At 43.0% G+C, this 15303-nt stretch overlaps 1 protein-coding gene across 1 annotated transcript in view; it reads left to right on the top strand.

Moving 5' to 3' along the window:
- wdr1 (WD repeat domain 1) overlaps window positions 1–15303 on the top strand; it is a 66262-nt gene that overhangs the window by 36261 nt on the left and 14698 nt on the right. Inside the window, 2 exon segments of the mRNA XM_033025465.1 lie at window positions 8469–8556; window positions 14419–14575. Coding sequence (XP_032881356.1) covers window positions 8469–8556; window positions 14419–14575 — 245 coding nt within the window.

Here is a 15303-nt window from a genome sequence, read left to right as displayed (position 1 = left end):
TCGTCCAGCTCGCAGGATTCCCCATGCTATGTGGGATCGAGTACACAGTGAACTTAACAGAATGGTGGCTCTTGGTGTGCTTCCTCCTGTAACAGAACCCTCAGATTGGGTCTCCTCAATGGTTGCCGCTACTAAGAAGAATAAAGCGGATATACAGATTTGTATTAACCCCAAGGATTTAAATACAGCAATTAAGAGACCACATTATCCAATGTGTTCAGTGGACGTAATTGCGGCACAGATGGCCGATGCAACTGTATTCACAGTGCTAGATGCCAAGAATTCATCCTCCAAGCCGACAACTTTCAGTACACCGTTCGGACAATATAAATTTTTGAGAATGCCCTTTGGTATAAGTCCTGCCAGTGAAGTGTTTCAACAATCCATGGAGCAATTGTTTTCCGGATACCCTTGCTCCATCGTAGTGGACGATATCCTCATTGCTGGGAAAACAATCGAGGAACACGATGCCAATCTGACAAAAGTATTGAAGCATGCCGAGGCCATCCATCTCAAACTCAACCCCAAAAAATGCAAATTCAGAGTGAATGAGGTAAAATACCTAGGCCAAATATTTACCTAGGATGGCCTGAAAACTGATCCAGCGAAAACCAGTGCCATTAATGAACTCCCAGCACCCACTGGCGTGCCCAGCTTGCAGAGGTGCCTTGGCATGGCGAACTATTTGAGCGAATTCATTCCTGATTTCAGTGAAACGTCAGCCCCATTACGCTTTCTCACACACAAAGACACTGCTTGGACCTGGCATGAACAACAACAGACAGCATTTGACACTCTTAAACGGCAGATGTCGGCCACCCCTACTCTAGCGTACTTTGATCATAGACTACCTGTTACACTTGCATGCGACGCCTCACAACATGGCCTGCGCGCTGCATGCCTTCAGAATGATGGCCATGGCAATAAGCCTGTCACCTATGCCTCGCGCACCATGTCTGACGCAGAACAACGATACGCCCAAATCAAAAAGGTATTACTAACGGTTGTTTTTGCCTGCATCTCTTTGGTCGCACAGTTACAGTTGAAACCGACCACCAACCTCTTCTCAGCATTTTCAATAAACCTATTCATAACTCTCCAGCGCGCCTACAACGGATGTTACTACAACTTCAAAAATATGACATCGTCCTCGCCTACAAACGTGGAAAGGATATGCACCTGGCAGACACTTTCATGTGCACCTCGGAAGACCTGCGAGGATCTGCCCTCACAGGATGATGACTTTATCATGATGTCCGTATCCTTCATCCCTTAATCATGGATGGAGGACTTAGTTGCCCACAGTGCCACTGACAAGTCCCTACAGACCCTAACCTATGTGATTAAGCGGGGCTGGCCAGACAAGCACTACAACGTTCCTTTGCCAGTCCGACCTTTCTTCCCTGTTCGGGATGAATTAGTGCTACAAGACGGGATTGTTTTAAAAGGACACGAGACCGTGGTTCCTGCTTTGTGGCATCACCGGTATTTCGACACTGTCCATGCAGGACACCCAGGCACCGAAGCCACTGTTTCACGGGCGAAAAGCATGTTTTACTGGCCTGGCATGGCCGAATACATCAACAACAATGTGGCAGCTTGTGCTGTGCAATAGCATGGCACCTCATCAACAAAAGCAATCACTTCTGCCACATCCTGAACCTGCGCTCCCATGGTCTACAGTGGCAGCTGATTTATTTGAATGGCACGGCAAGCAGTACCTGGTGCTCATGGATTCATATTCAGGGTGGTCCGACATTGATTTTCTCAGCAGCCCCACTTCCAGCGGCGTGATTTCGAAATGATCTCGTCATTTTTCAATCCATGGTTCTCCAGGCAAGCTGTTGACTGACAATGGCAGCCAGTTCACCAGCCAACAATTCAGAGTTTGCCAGACGCTGGAATTTTCACCACATCACCAGCAGCCCTGAGTATCCACAATCTAATGGGCTGACTGAACAGGCTGTCCGAAGTGCGAAACGACTCATGGAGACAAATCTGATGTATTCCTGAATCTGCTCCACTTGCGCAACATTTCCCGTGACACTGCCTTGGGTTCCCCTGCTCAACGATTATTGTCAAGGCAGACCCGTACCCCGTTGCAGAACAGACTCCTGACCGACATACATTACAAACCCACTGACTCACACGGCTATCTGGACTACACGTCTTCCCACCCTGCCCCTTGTAAAGACTCCATCCCCTACTCCCAATTCCTCCGCCTACGCCGCATCTGTTCCCAGGATGAGACATTTCATACCAGGGCATCGGAAATGTCCTCGTTCTTCAGGGAACGGGGATTCCCCTCCGCCACCATAGATGAGGCTCACACCAGGGTCTCATCCATACCCCGTAACACTGCTCTCTCTCCCCATCCCCGCACACGCAACAAGGGCAGAGTCCCTCTGGTCCTCACCTTTCACCCCACCAGCCGGCAAATACAACACATAATCCTCCGCCATTTCCGCCACCTCCAACGTGACCCCACCACTCGCCACATCTTCCCATCTCCCCCCATGTCTGCCTTCCGCAAAGACCGCTCCCTCCGCAACTCCCTCGTCAATTCTTCCCTTCCCTCCCGCACCACACCCTCCCCGGGCACTTTCCGTTGCAACCGCAAGAAATGCAACACCTGTCCCTTCACCTCTCCCCTCGACTCCATTCAAGGTCCCAAGCAGTCGTTCCAGGTGCGACAAAGGTACACCTGTATCTCCTCCAACCTCATCTACTGCATCCGCTGCTCTAGATGTCAGCTGATTTACATCGGTGAGACCAAGCGTAGGTTGGGTGATCGTTTCGCCAAACACCTCCGCTCAGTCCGCAATAACCTACCTGACCTCCCGGTGGCTCAGCACTTCAACTCCCCCTCCCATTCCCAATCCGACCTCTCTGTCCTGGGTCTCCTCCATTGCCAGAGTGAGCAACAGCGGAAATTGGAGGAACAGCACCTCATATTCCGTTTGGGGACCTTGCGTCCTTATGGCATTAACATTGAATTCTCCCAATTTGGCTAGCCCTTGCTGTCTCCTCCCCTTCCTTAACCCTCTAGCTGTCTCCTCCCACCGTCCCATCCGCCGCCCTCTGGCTCCTCCTCCTCCCCTTTTCCTTCTTTCTTTCCCCCCCCCCCCCCACCCCCCATCAGTCTGAAGAAGGGTTTCGGCCCGAAACGTCGCCTATTTCCTTCGCTCCATAGATGCTGCTGCACCCGCTGAGTTTCCCCAGCAATTCTGTGTACAAACGTTAATTCCCCATGTCTTTCCACCTGAGGATATTCAAACCATGTTACGACAGAAGCGTGGCATTCAAAAAAAGTGGTTCGACAAGACGAGCAGGCCTCTGCTGCTATTGACCAAAGGACAGGTGGTCCGCTTAGACTGACAAAGGCCATGACCATGTTGGGCTGATTTCTGGTCTAGCTTCGGAGCCACGCTCGTGCATTGTTACAGCCGATGGCGGCACCTACCGACGAAACCGACAACATCTTCTGCCTGTGAAGGAGCCAATCCCTCCTCTTTATTATCCTGTTCATACAAGTTCATTTAAATCTGCATCTGGTGGCCCTCGCATGCTCTTGCCAGCACAACAATCCATGCCTGTGACAGTTCCTCTGTCTGTCCCATCTTCGCCTGTGCCACAGTCTCCTGCTTTGACCCCAGAGGCGTTGGTCCACTCCCCCACGGTGGTGAAATCACCAACTCTGTCCCCAGAGAAGAGGAATGGAGATGGCCTCTATCGTACACGTGCCGGTCGTGTTAGCAGGCCGGTCGTGAAGTATCCGGACTATGTTTGACTACATACGTCTGTCATTGGTTGTAATTTTTGCTTTGTTTAGTTATGGATATACAGTGTTATTGATTCTTTAAGAGGGGGAATGCAGATTAGTGGCTCATGTTATGAGTCATGCTTTTGCAGTTGCGCCCACTAGCTTATTAGTGTCGCTGTCTACTGCACCCCGCAGTCTGAAGTGACCTCTCAAATGAGAGCTTGTAGTTGTTTATTTTAAATAAGCAGTGTATAACCCGACATGGTGTGTGGTCTTTATTATTACAAGGACTCCAAACCAACAATGTCCAAACTATTTCCCACTGGTGAATGTACGATCAGTTGTATATACTTGGATCAGGTATTGTAAAATTAGTCCAGCATTTCTAAACCCGAGTTTAGTTACCAAATTGCATGATATTTTTGTAAGTAATTTCATGCAGTAGTCCTTTCAAATATTGTAAATGTTTTGTATTATAGCTCATTCTTCTGTGACATTATCTATGCTTTCATTTAACTTCATGAAGAAAGCTATCCTCTTGAGGCTCCATTACTTTTAACGTAGTGATTTTGATTCTTCAGAGGTTTAAATATTAGAACAAGATTTAACCTTCAGCAGAGGACAGTGGGTTAGCATATGATGAACATTTGACAGCACTGAGCCTCCACTCTAACTGAGTTTAGAAGGTTGAGGGGAGACCTCATTAAAACTTGCTGAATAATGAAAGGCTTGGATGTGGAAAGGATGGTTCCACTTGTGGGAGAGTCTCTGACCAGAGGTCATAGCCTCAGAATTAAAGGGCACTCTTTTGGAAAGGAGGTGAGGAGGAACTTCTTTAGATCGAGAGTAGTTAATCTGTTGTGGAATTCATTGCCACAGACTGCTGTGGAGGTCAAGTCAGTGGCTATTTTTAAGGCTGAGATAGGGAGATATGGGGAGAAGGCAGAAAACTGGGATTAGGAGGCAGATCAGCCATGATTGAATGGTGGCATAGACTCGATGGGCTGAATGGCCTAATTATACTCCTATAACTTGTGACAGTCCAAGTTTCAGAATAACTGATTTTGGCTTCAGATGATATTGTCACTTCATAAATTGAAAGATCTCAAATATTTACTTGTTATGTTGAAGTTTTAATTTGTTTTATGCATGAACATTTGTTCACATTTACCAATTGATCTGTGCGTAGCGCTGTTCGGTGCCTGTCATGGTGCGGGAGGCATAAGATACAGGTAGTAAAGTCCCATCGGCAGATGTTTGCAGGCAGCGCCCAGCCCGTATCGTGAGGCATCGCAGGTTACCGTGACAGGGCGCCTCGGGTCGAAGAATGTCAGGGCGGGAGCGCTGGCCAGCTTTGACTAAGGAGTCAAATGCTTGTTGATGTTGCTGGAACCAGGACCCGGCAGTATCCTTCCGAGTGAGTTGTCTCAGCGGCGAACTCAGCTCACTGAGGTTCGGTATGAACTTTCCCAGTTAGTTCACCATGCCCAGGAATCGTTGTAGGCTTAACACATCAGTGGGGGCTGGCATTTCAGAATGGCAGCAGTTTTCTTCGGATCGGGTTTAAGACCGTCAGGAGTGAAAACGTGTCCAACATATGTGACCTCTGGAACCCTGAACTTGCATTTATTAGGGTTGAATTTCAGGTTGATTTCACGTGCCCGGTCCATGATAAGCTTTAGGTTGTTGTCATGCTCCGCTGTGTCTTTGCCATATACCAGGAAATCATCAACGATGATGGCACATGGGAGTCATTGGAACGCTGTTCCATGTTTCTCTGGAAGACTTCGCTGGCTGAGTTAATGCCGAATGGCATTCTGAGAAGTTTAAATCTGCCAAACGGTGTGGCAAAGGTGGTCAGGTTTGATGACTCGTCATCTAGTGGTATCTGCCAAAACAAGCTTTTTGCGTCAAGGACGGAAAATACTGTTGCTCGCCCTATCTGCGCAGCGCCGTCCTCGATGGTTCTCATAGGATAATGTGGACGCCTGATGGCAGCGTTTAAATCTTTTGGATTGATGCATACACGAAGCTCGTCTTTGTCCTTCTTAAGGGTGGCAACCATGGTGGAAATCCAGTCAGTGGGCTCGCTGATTTCGGCTAGGACGCTCATGGAGACCATGTTTTTTATTTCAGTCTCAAGTCTGTCTTTCATAGCGTGTGGCACACGGTGGGGGGCACGGACGACTGGGTCAACGTTAGGGTCAATGGATATAGACAATAGTTGCAGGAGTAGGCTATTTGGCCCTTCGAGCCAGCACCACCATTCAATGTGATCATGGCTGATCTTGTATGTCACAGGCAGCTTGCCTAGTTTGCCATCTAATAGATCAGGGTATCCCTTTTTCAGGTCCTCAGATATTAGTAGCTTGTGAATGGACCGGTCAAAGGAGACTAGCCCTAAGTACTGGCATGCATGGATGACCAGTAGAGTCACAGAGTCCGATTTTAAGATATAGAAAGTTATGATTTCTTGTGGTGTTTTTCAGCACGCATTTGAAAGTAGTTCTTCCCAGAGGATACAAAACACATATAGCGGTACAGCAGGCTGTTAGTTGTTAGTTCATCATTAACGCTTCCAAGACTGACCATAGCAATGTTACAAAATGTTGAGATTTAAAAAATCAAGTCTGCAATTTATCCTGTCAGATAAAGCATAAATAGAAGTTTAATTTGACGCCCAATTCACTTTCATATCTTCAGTATTTAAAAAGTTATGGCCATTTTCATACTCGGAAATTAGCACCTTGTTCCTTATTGATTTTCCATTGACTTAACACAAAAGTTGTGATCAAGGACAGTCAAATGGCCATAACTTTATTAAAAATTAAGAGAATAGAAAGAAATGTTCAGTTATTATAGATTGAAGCATTCTGAAACAAATATTAAACAATCTTACTTGGATGACCTGAAATTAAAGCATATAATTAGTTAGTTACCCAATTGTAGCTAATTCCAAAATTCAATTACTAGATCTAAACATCTATCCATTTCTTAAGAAAAGATTAACATTTTTAAATAGCCTAAGTGTCCAAAGCACATTCACACAAAATTCACAATAAAACATGATTTTTAAATCTCCTTGACATTAATTTATAGGCCAAATGGAAGATATTTAGTGTTCAATTGTTGTAAATTAATGGCCATTTAAATCAGCTTGCGAGTGGGTTTTTCTGGAACGCGATGGTTTGGAACGTTGCCATTGCGGTGGATTTGAAGCCCATATGCAGCATGAAAGATACTGCGGGTTTGAATGGGCCCCCAAGTCACGTACTCGCAACTTAAAATTTTGAATAAAGGGATCTTAAGAAGCACTTTTTAATGTAAAAATATTACCTTGCCTTACCTTACAACCTACCTTGCCTTGTCCCCTACATAAGATCCGTCCCGTTGTCGGCGTTCGTGGCTTTAGAGGATGATTTTTAATCTACTATAACAATGAAAAATAACCCAATTTAGTTTAAAAATAGCTGCAGCGAACGAATTTCGCAGCGATTTTTCGTTAGCAACTAAGCAGGCTGAACAACTTCGATTTCAATAGCCTAGAGAAAATCGCGTTTTAAACCGCCCCCCCCTCAAAGACGCCAAAGTCGCGCACACGGGCAGCGACAGAACTGCAGCGCCACTGAAGGTAAGTTTTGCAACATACCTACTGACCAGCGTAGGAAATGGGTGGTAGTATAAAGCATACAGTAAGGCGGGTTTAGTGATGCTATTTCTACTATGATTGGTTCACATGCAATAACCATCTACAATCTGGATTTCTGAACAGCCGGAAGCCGGATTATTGGAGTTTTACTGTTTGACAACATGTCCTTGGAAATATGTTTAATTATGTGATGTTTTCAATTGTAATAAATGTCATGTGTAGAAGCAGAAAATAGTCTATGCCCCGAGTGGAAAAGGTACTACTACTTTTAAGACAACAATGACAGCAGTGTTGAAATGTGAATAGCATGAATCTCCCTGCAACAGGTTCAGAATATTTACCTCCATTGCCTCTAAAATGCTAGGTTCTTGATAACTTGCTGATTGATTCTGAATTTTTCTAGTGTTAAATGGTTTTTAAGAACATGTGCACTTGAAAGAGGAAGGAAAAGACAAGGTCCTCTGAGTCTGGCAGGATCTTTGTATTACTCTGTAATACTTCTTTATTTGTACAGGAAATGATTGTAACTAACTAAGAAATGAACCAATTTTTTTAGGTGAATTTCATAGTATAAGATGCACAAAAAAAATCTCCTTTAGTACACGATAAGAATTGGTAACTTCAGTCAGAGGTGTCACCACAGTTTTTTAGACTTTTAAATGTAACCAAAAAATTACAATGCCCTTTTGTTAATTGTTGAAACTATAATGTTACCCATTCTTAATCTAAAAGGCTGTCCTCTGCACAACTGGAATAATTAATAGAATCTCGGTAATGCAGCCTTTCCTTGTGCACTCCATAACAACTAACTTTTATTAAATACCAATACAACATTACAAGTATTGCTGGTTGATTGCTTTGAACTAATTGACCAAAGTGCATGTGTTATCCTTTTGGGACACGTGTTTTAAAGCTTTTTTGCATTTGGCTTTTCTTTCACCTATTTGATTTGTACGTTGCAAGTTGGATTGTTTTGCAAAGACAACTAAATTGTGTATTTTTACATTTGCGCATACATGTCATATAACGTTTTGATAATATTGTTTTATTTTATAGGGGCACACCAAGTCAATTCAGTCGTTGACTGTTCATACTGATGATGGGAAGCAATCTATCTACTCAGGCAGCCATGATGGTCACATAAATATCCTTTTCATTGTTGGGCATATTTTGGCTGGACTGAATAATTTGGTTTCATGCCAAAATAGCAAACTGCATAGCTTAGAGCATATTAGACAATGATTATTTGGTGGCTTTTTTATTAATTTTCTCAATTACTTTGTTTTATTAAACTGTTTTATTTAAGCAGTAACACATTTCCTGCTCTTGCTGTCATCCTGGTTTAATCTTTGAATTATTTTCCCTAAACAGATATTATATGAAATATATTTTAGCAAAACAGCAACTTTTTTTTTTCTACTGTATATTTAAGTACGGCCCTTAACTGCCTGAAATTGAAGCATTACTCTTTATTTATGAAATGGGTAAAGAGTATCTCATAAGAATTCTGCATCTCCTCTGAAAGTGTTGTGCATTATTGTAGATTAATTTTTAAATCCACTTAATGAAGTAGAAATTAACCCATTTTAAACCTGGTTCCTGGTGAAGTAAACTTATCTTCATGTAAGCTTTTACTAAATACTGATACATCTGCTTTATTTGAATAATATATTTAACAAATTTCAGGCATTCATTATTTTTTGGCTGTGAAGTTGATCATCCTATGCAATGTATTCATAAGATCATAAATGATATAAGCAGAATTATGCCCTTCAGCCCATAAAGTCAGCTCAGCCATTCGATCATGGCTGATCTAACCCCCATTCTCCTGCCTTCTCCCATAAGCTCTGACACCTGTACTAATCACTAATCTATCTATGCCGTAAAAAAATATCCACTGACTGGCAAAGAATTCCACAGATTCACCACCCACAGACTAAAGAAATTTCTCCTCAACTCTTTCCTAAAAGAACATCCTTTAATTCTGAGGCTATTACCTCTAGACCTAGATTTTCCCACTACTGGAAACATCCTCTCCACATCCACTCTATCCAAGCCTTTCACTATCCAAATGTTTCAATGAGGTTCCCCCCTCATCCTTCTAAATTCCAGCAAGTACTGGCCCAATGCCGAAAAACACTCATCATAGGTTAACCTACTCTTTCCTGGGATCATTCTTGTAAACCCCCTCTGGACCCTCTCCAGGGCCAACACATCCTCGGATATGGTGCCCAAAATTGCTCACAATGTTCCAAATGCAGCCTGACCAGTGGCTTGCAGAACCTCAGCATTACATCCCTGTTTTTATATACAAGCCCTCGAAATAAAGGCTACCATTGTGTTTGCTTTCCTTACTACCGATTCGACTTGCAGTTTAACTTCTTGGGAATCCTGCACCAGCACTCCGAAGTCCCTTTGCACATATGATTTCTGGATTCTCTCCCCATTTAGAAAGTAAATCTACGCCTTTATTCCTACTACCAAAATGCATTACTCCGCTCTTTGCTACACTATATTCCATCTGCCACTTCTCTGCCCACTCTCCCAACCTCTCTGTCCTTCTGCAGAGTCTCTGTTTTCTTTGCACTATCTGCCCTCCACCTATTTTTGTATCATTTGCAAACTTAGCCTATAAGCCTTCAATCCCCTCATCCAAATCATTAGAATACAACAGGAAGAGCAGCGGCCCCAGCACAGTCTTGCAGAACCGCTAGTCACTGGCAACCAACCAGAAAAGCCCCCCTTTATTGCTACCAACTCAACAAAAGTAAAATCAAAGAGACACTTGGACATATTCGAGCCAGCACTGCCATTCAATGTGATCATGGCTGATCATCCCCAATCAGTACCCCGTTCCTGCCTTCTCCCCATATCCCCTGACTCTGCTATATTTAAGAGCCCTATCTAACTCACTCTTGAAAGCATCCAGAGAACCCGCCTCCACCGCCCTCTGAGGCAGAGAATTCCACAGACTCACCACTCTCTGTGAGAAAAAGTGTTTTCTCGTCTCCGTTCTAAATGGCTTACTCCTTATTCTTAAACTGTGGCCCCTAGTTCTTGATTCCCCCAACATCGGGAACATGTTTCCTGCCTCTAGCGTGTCCAAGCCCTTAACAATCTTATATGTTTCAATAAGATACCCGCTCATCCTTCTAAACTCCAGAATGTACAAGCCCAGCTGCTCCATTCGCTCAGCATATGACAGTCCCGCCATCCTGGGAATTAATCTTGTAAATTTACGCTGCACTCCCTCAATAGCAAGAATGTCCTTCCTCAAATTAGGGGACCAAAACTGCACACAATACTCCAGGTGTGGTCTTACTAGGGCTCTGTACAACTGCAGAAGGACCTCTTTGCTCCTATATTCGAGTCCTCTTGTTATAAAGGCCAACATGCCATTTGCTTTCTTCACTGCCTGCTGTACCTGCATGCTTACTTTCATAGACTAATGTACAAGGACCCCCAGATCCCGTTGTACTTCCCCTTTTCCCAACTTGACGCCATTTAAATTATAGTATGCTTTGTTTACCTTCACTAGTAAAATTAGTTGTATAGCACAGAAACTGGCCCTTCAACCCAACTCGTCCATGCCAACCAAGATGTCCTATCTAAGTCTTAATTTGCCTGCGTTTGGTCCATAATCCCTTTAATCCATTCCTATCCATGTACTTGTTCAAGTGTGTTTTTAAATGTTTTTGTACCTGTCTCTATTTCCTTGGCAGCCCTTCCATATACCCACCACCCTCTGTGTAGATAAAGTTGCTCCTTGGACTTTTTTACACCTCCATGATATCATTCCTCGGCCTCCTGAGAATAATGTTCTAGCCTACCCAATCTTGCCCTGGAACTCAGGCCACCGAGTTCTTGTAAATCTTCTCTACATCATTTCTGGCGTAATGGCATGTTTCCTTTAGCAGGTTGACCAAAAGCTGCCTTCACTAGCCTATCTGTCCAAGATACCACTTAAAAGGAACTGATTTACTTGTAGATCCCTCTACTCTACAACACTTCCCAGGGCCCTTCTGTTCACTGAAGATCATGCTCTAATTTATCTTCCCAAAATGTAATACCTCACTTATCCAAATTAAACTCGTATCGCCATTCTTCAGTCAACTTGCTCAGCTGATCAAAATGCCACTGTAATTATTGATGACCGCCTTCACTGTCCATCTATCTCAAGGGCCTGTCCCACTGTACGAGGTAATTCAAGAGTTCTCCCGAGTTTCCCCTGATTCTAACTTGGAGAATTACGGCAATAGCCGCTCGTAGGTACTCGGGGCTCTCGTGGACATTTTTCAACATGTTGAAAAATCTTCACGAACTTATCTCGGATCCCGAGTACTTGCCGTTAGCGTTACGAGCCGCTAAGAGACGTCCCGAGCTCCGACGTACCCGCTATGTACATTCTATGTACTTACCACGCGTTTGATTTTTTTTTTAAACTCGGGAGGGCTCTTGAATTACCTCGTACAGTGGGACAGGCCCTTTAGTGTCATAAATAGTGTGTTAAATCAAACGTCTTGTACATTCTCATTGTAGATGACAAACAGCAAATGGCTCAGCACCAATTCTTGAAGCATACCACTAGTTGCAGACCTTCAGAATGAAAAACTACCTTCCACCTTCACCATCTGTTTCCTGCCATGAAGCCAATTTTGTATCCAGTTGGCGAGTTCTCCCTGGCGTCCATGCAATCTAACTTCCCAGAGCAACCAACCAAACAGAATCTTATCAAAGGCCTTGCTACTTTCATAGCTTTCTAGGTTACTTCACTAAAATACTCATCAACTTCGTGAGACATGATCCTCCATGCACAAGAACATGCTGACTATTCCTAATTAGCCACTCTTTCCAAATACATCTATCTTATCCCTCAGAATCTCCTCCTGTACCTTTCCTATCACGAATGATGGGCTTACTGCCCTGTGGTTCCTAAACTTTTCTTTGCAGCCATTCTTAAATTGAACCATTTTCCAGCACCTTATCTATATTTAACAATGATTCATGTTTATCCACAATGTCCTTGGATATATCTGATCAGACCTGAAGGAGTTATCTACCATCATGTTTTGGGATGTCCAGCACGTCTATGACTAATACAGACTGTCCTCAAGATATCTCCATTAACTTTCTCAAGTTGGCTAGTCTTCGTGTTGGCATGGTAAAAACCAGAGGACAAATATTGAGGACCTGTCTCTTGCGGAACCATACATGGATGACCATTTAGGTTTCTGAGGGCCCTCTTCTTTCTAGTTACCCTTTTTCCTACAACATAATCACTTTGGAATCTTATCTGCCAGAGCTATCTGGTGCTCTCTTCTTTCCCCCTCATTTCTTTACATATGTTTCGCAGTCCCTAAATCATCTGGGGATGCACTTGTTTCCAACTGCCTAAATCTGACCCATGCCTATTTTCCTAACCGGAATCTCAATTTGAGAAAGGGTCTCGACCCGAAAATGTCACCATTCCTTCTCTTCAGAGATGCTGCCTGTCCTGCTGAGTTACTCCAGCATTTTGTGTCTATCTTCATTTCTCTAATCAGCCAGGATTTGTTATTCCCGCATACCTTGCCCTTCACTCTAACAGGACTAGCTTTCCTTGACCTCTAGAAAAAAAAAAAAGTCTCACTTTCCAGATGTCCTTTGCCCACAAACCGCCTACTCCAATCAACTTTTTCAAGTTCATGTCTAATACCATCAAAGTTGTCATTGCGCCAATTTAGAACTTTAACTTGTGGACCAGCCCTGTCATTATCCTTAACTATTCTAACGCTAATAGTATGGTGGTTACTGGTCCTAAAAGGCTTGCCCACTGCCACTTCAGTGACTTGCTTTGCCCAATACCCAAAGAGTAGGTCAAGCTTTGTTATCTCCCTTGTCAGGCCCTTTACTTATTCCTTGAGGAAATCCTGAACACACTTGACAAATTCAAATTGTCTTCATAATTTTTACTAAATCATGCTCCGTAAGGGCTTGAAATTAACAAATTTATCTTGTAGTGGTTTTTATGTAACACTTGCAGACTAATTTTGTTTTGTCCCTTTTCTTATATACTCCAGTTAATGGGAAGCCTGTGCTTCTGATTCGTTTGACCACTGACTAGCCCACCATTGGACCACTGTAAAACAAAACATACTTCCATGCTTGTCAATTTGGCAATTTTCCTCAACTTTTACAAATTCATTTTGATGCAAAACAGTTTTTTCTTTTTTTAACCATTTTAATTTTGTAAATTAATTTATGGCTGCTTATCAGATTTGCATTCAGTGTTATTAAAATGGCACCAGTTCAGAAACATTAGACTAAAATGGTGGTCCACTGGTAAAATGTGTGAATTTCCAAGGTCTTTTTTGTTGAAGTTTCTGTGTTAATAGACAATAGGTGCAGGAGTGGGCCATTCGACCCTTCGAGTCAGCACCATTCACTGTGATCATGGCTGATCATCCACAATCCGTATCCCGTTCCTGCCTTCTCCCCATAATCCCTTGACTACGCTATCTTTAAGAGCTCTTTCTAACTCGCTCTTGAAAGCATCCAGAGAAACTGCCTTCTGAGGCAGAGAATTCCACAGATTCACAACTCTTTGGGTGAAAAAGTTTTTCCTCATCTCCGTTCAAAATGACCTACCCCATATTCTTAAACTGTGGCCCCCGGTTCTGCACTCCCCAACAGGAACTTGTTTCCTGCCTCTAGCGTGTCCAATCCATTAATATTTTATATTTTAATAAGATCCCCTCTCTTCCTTCTAAATTCCAGTGTATACAAGCCCAATCGCTTCTTTCTTTCAACATATGACAGTCCAGCTATCCTGGGAATTAACCTTGTGAACCTACGCTGCTCTCTCAATAGTAAGAATGTCCTTCCTCAAAATTGTAGAATAAAACTGCACACAATACTCCAGGTGTGGTCTCACCAGGGCCCTGTACAGCTGCAGAAGGACCTCTTGCTTCTATACTTCACTCCTTGTTATGAAGGCCATGTTTTCCTTGATTTATATGATTATCACATTACTGGGATGCTCTCTCTGGGGAGAATGATGCTTTTACAGGGAAAGGACATACCAATATGGTATCATCTTTGGCGATCAATGATGACGATGAACTTGTCAGTTGTGGTATGGATGATACTGTGCGTTTCACCAATTTGATCAAGAAAGAATATAAGTAAGATATAATTTATGTTTTCTAATTCCATTAACTATTTAACCTAGCACACCTGATGTAATCCCTTCTCTGGGTTAAAATAATGTTATGGTTGCCAAATAAATTGTTTGGGATGTGAAAATAATTTGGGGAGAGTAACTTGTGAACATAATGGAAATCAAAAACAATTGTAGAGAAGGTGCTGAGGTGTCTGTCCTTTCTACTTATGCACTGCAAGGGTATGGGCTGGCTACTTACAGATTGTCTAGTTATCAACTTGTTGATGACAAAATGACCACAATTAAGGATACTATGCACCACTGAAGGGCTTGTGCAGTTAAGTATGATTTTCTACTCATGTCAGCATAAACGTTGTCCACGAAATGACTGACAAAAAGGTTGACATCTGACTGAGCTAGGCTTGGGCAAATGCAATGGTTAGCAAAATAAAAACCAAGAAACTGCAATTCATTAGATATCTGCAATTTAAAAAAAAAACTACAGGAGATACTTAACAAATCAGACAATACCTGTGGAGAGAAAATGGCATTAATGTTTCAGGACTGAATGCTTGGGAAACAAAACTTCAGAAACACAAATTTTGATCATAAATTATCATATTAAATAAAATGCATAAATGAGCTTGATATCCCTGTGCCAGATTTAGATTTGTGCTTCAGTGGCCTGAATCTCCAACATCTGTGAAGCTACTTCAAGTTTATGATCCATCTCTGGACTTCCCTTTGGAG

This window comes from Amblyraja radiata, chromosome 1 (genome assembly GCF_010909765.2).
Source record: "Amblyraja radiata isolate CabotCenter1 chromosome 1, sAmbRad1.1.pri, whole genome shotgun sequence".
Taxonomy (NCBI): domain Eukaryota; kingdom Metazoa; phylum Chordata; class Chondrichthyes; order Rajiformes; family Rajidae; genus Amblyraja; species Amblyraja radiata.
The sequence above is the reverse complement of the archived record's forward strand: the minus strand, read 5'-3'. Positions and strand labels throughout refer to the sequence as shown.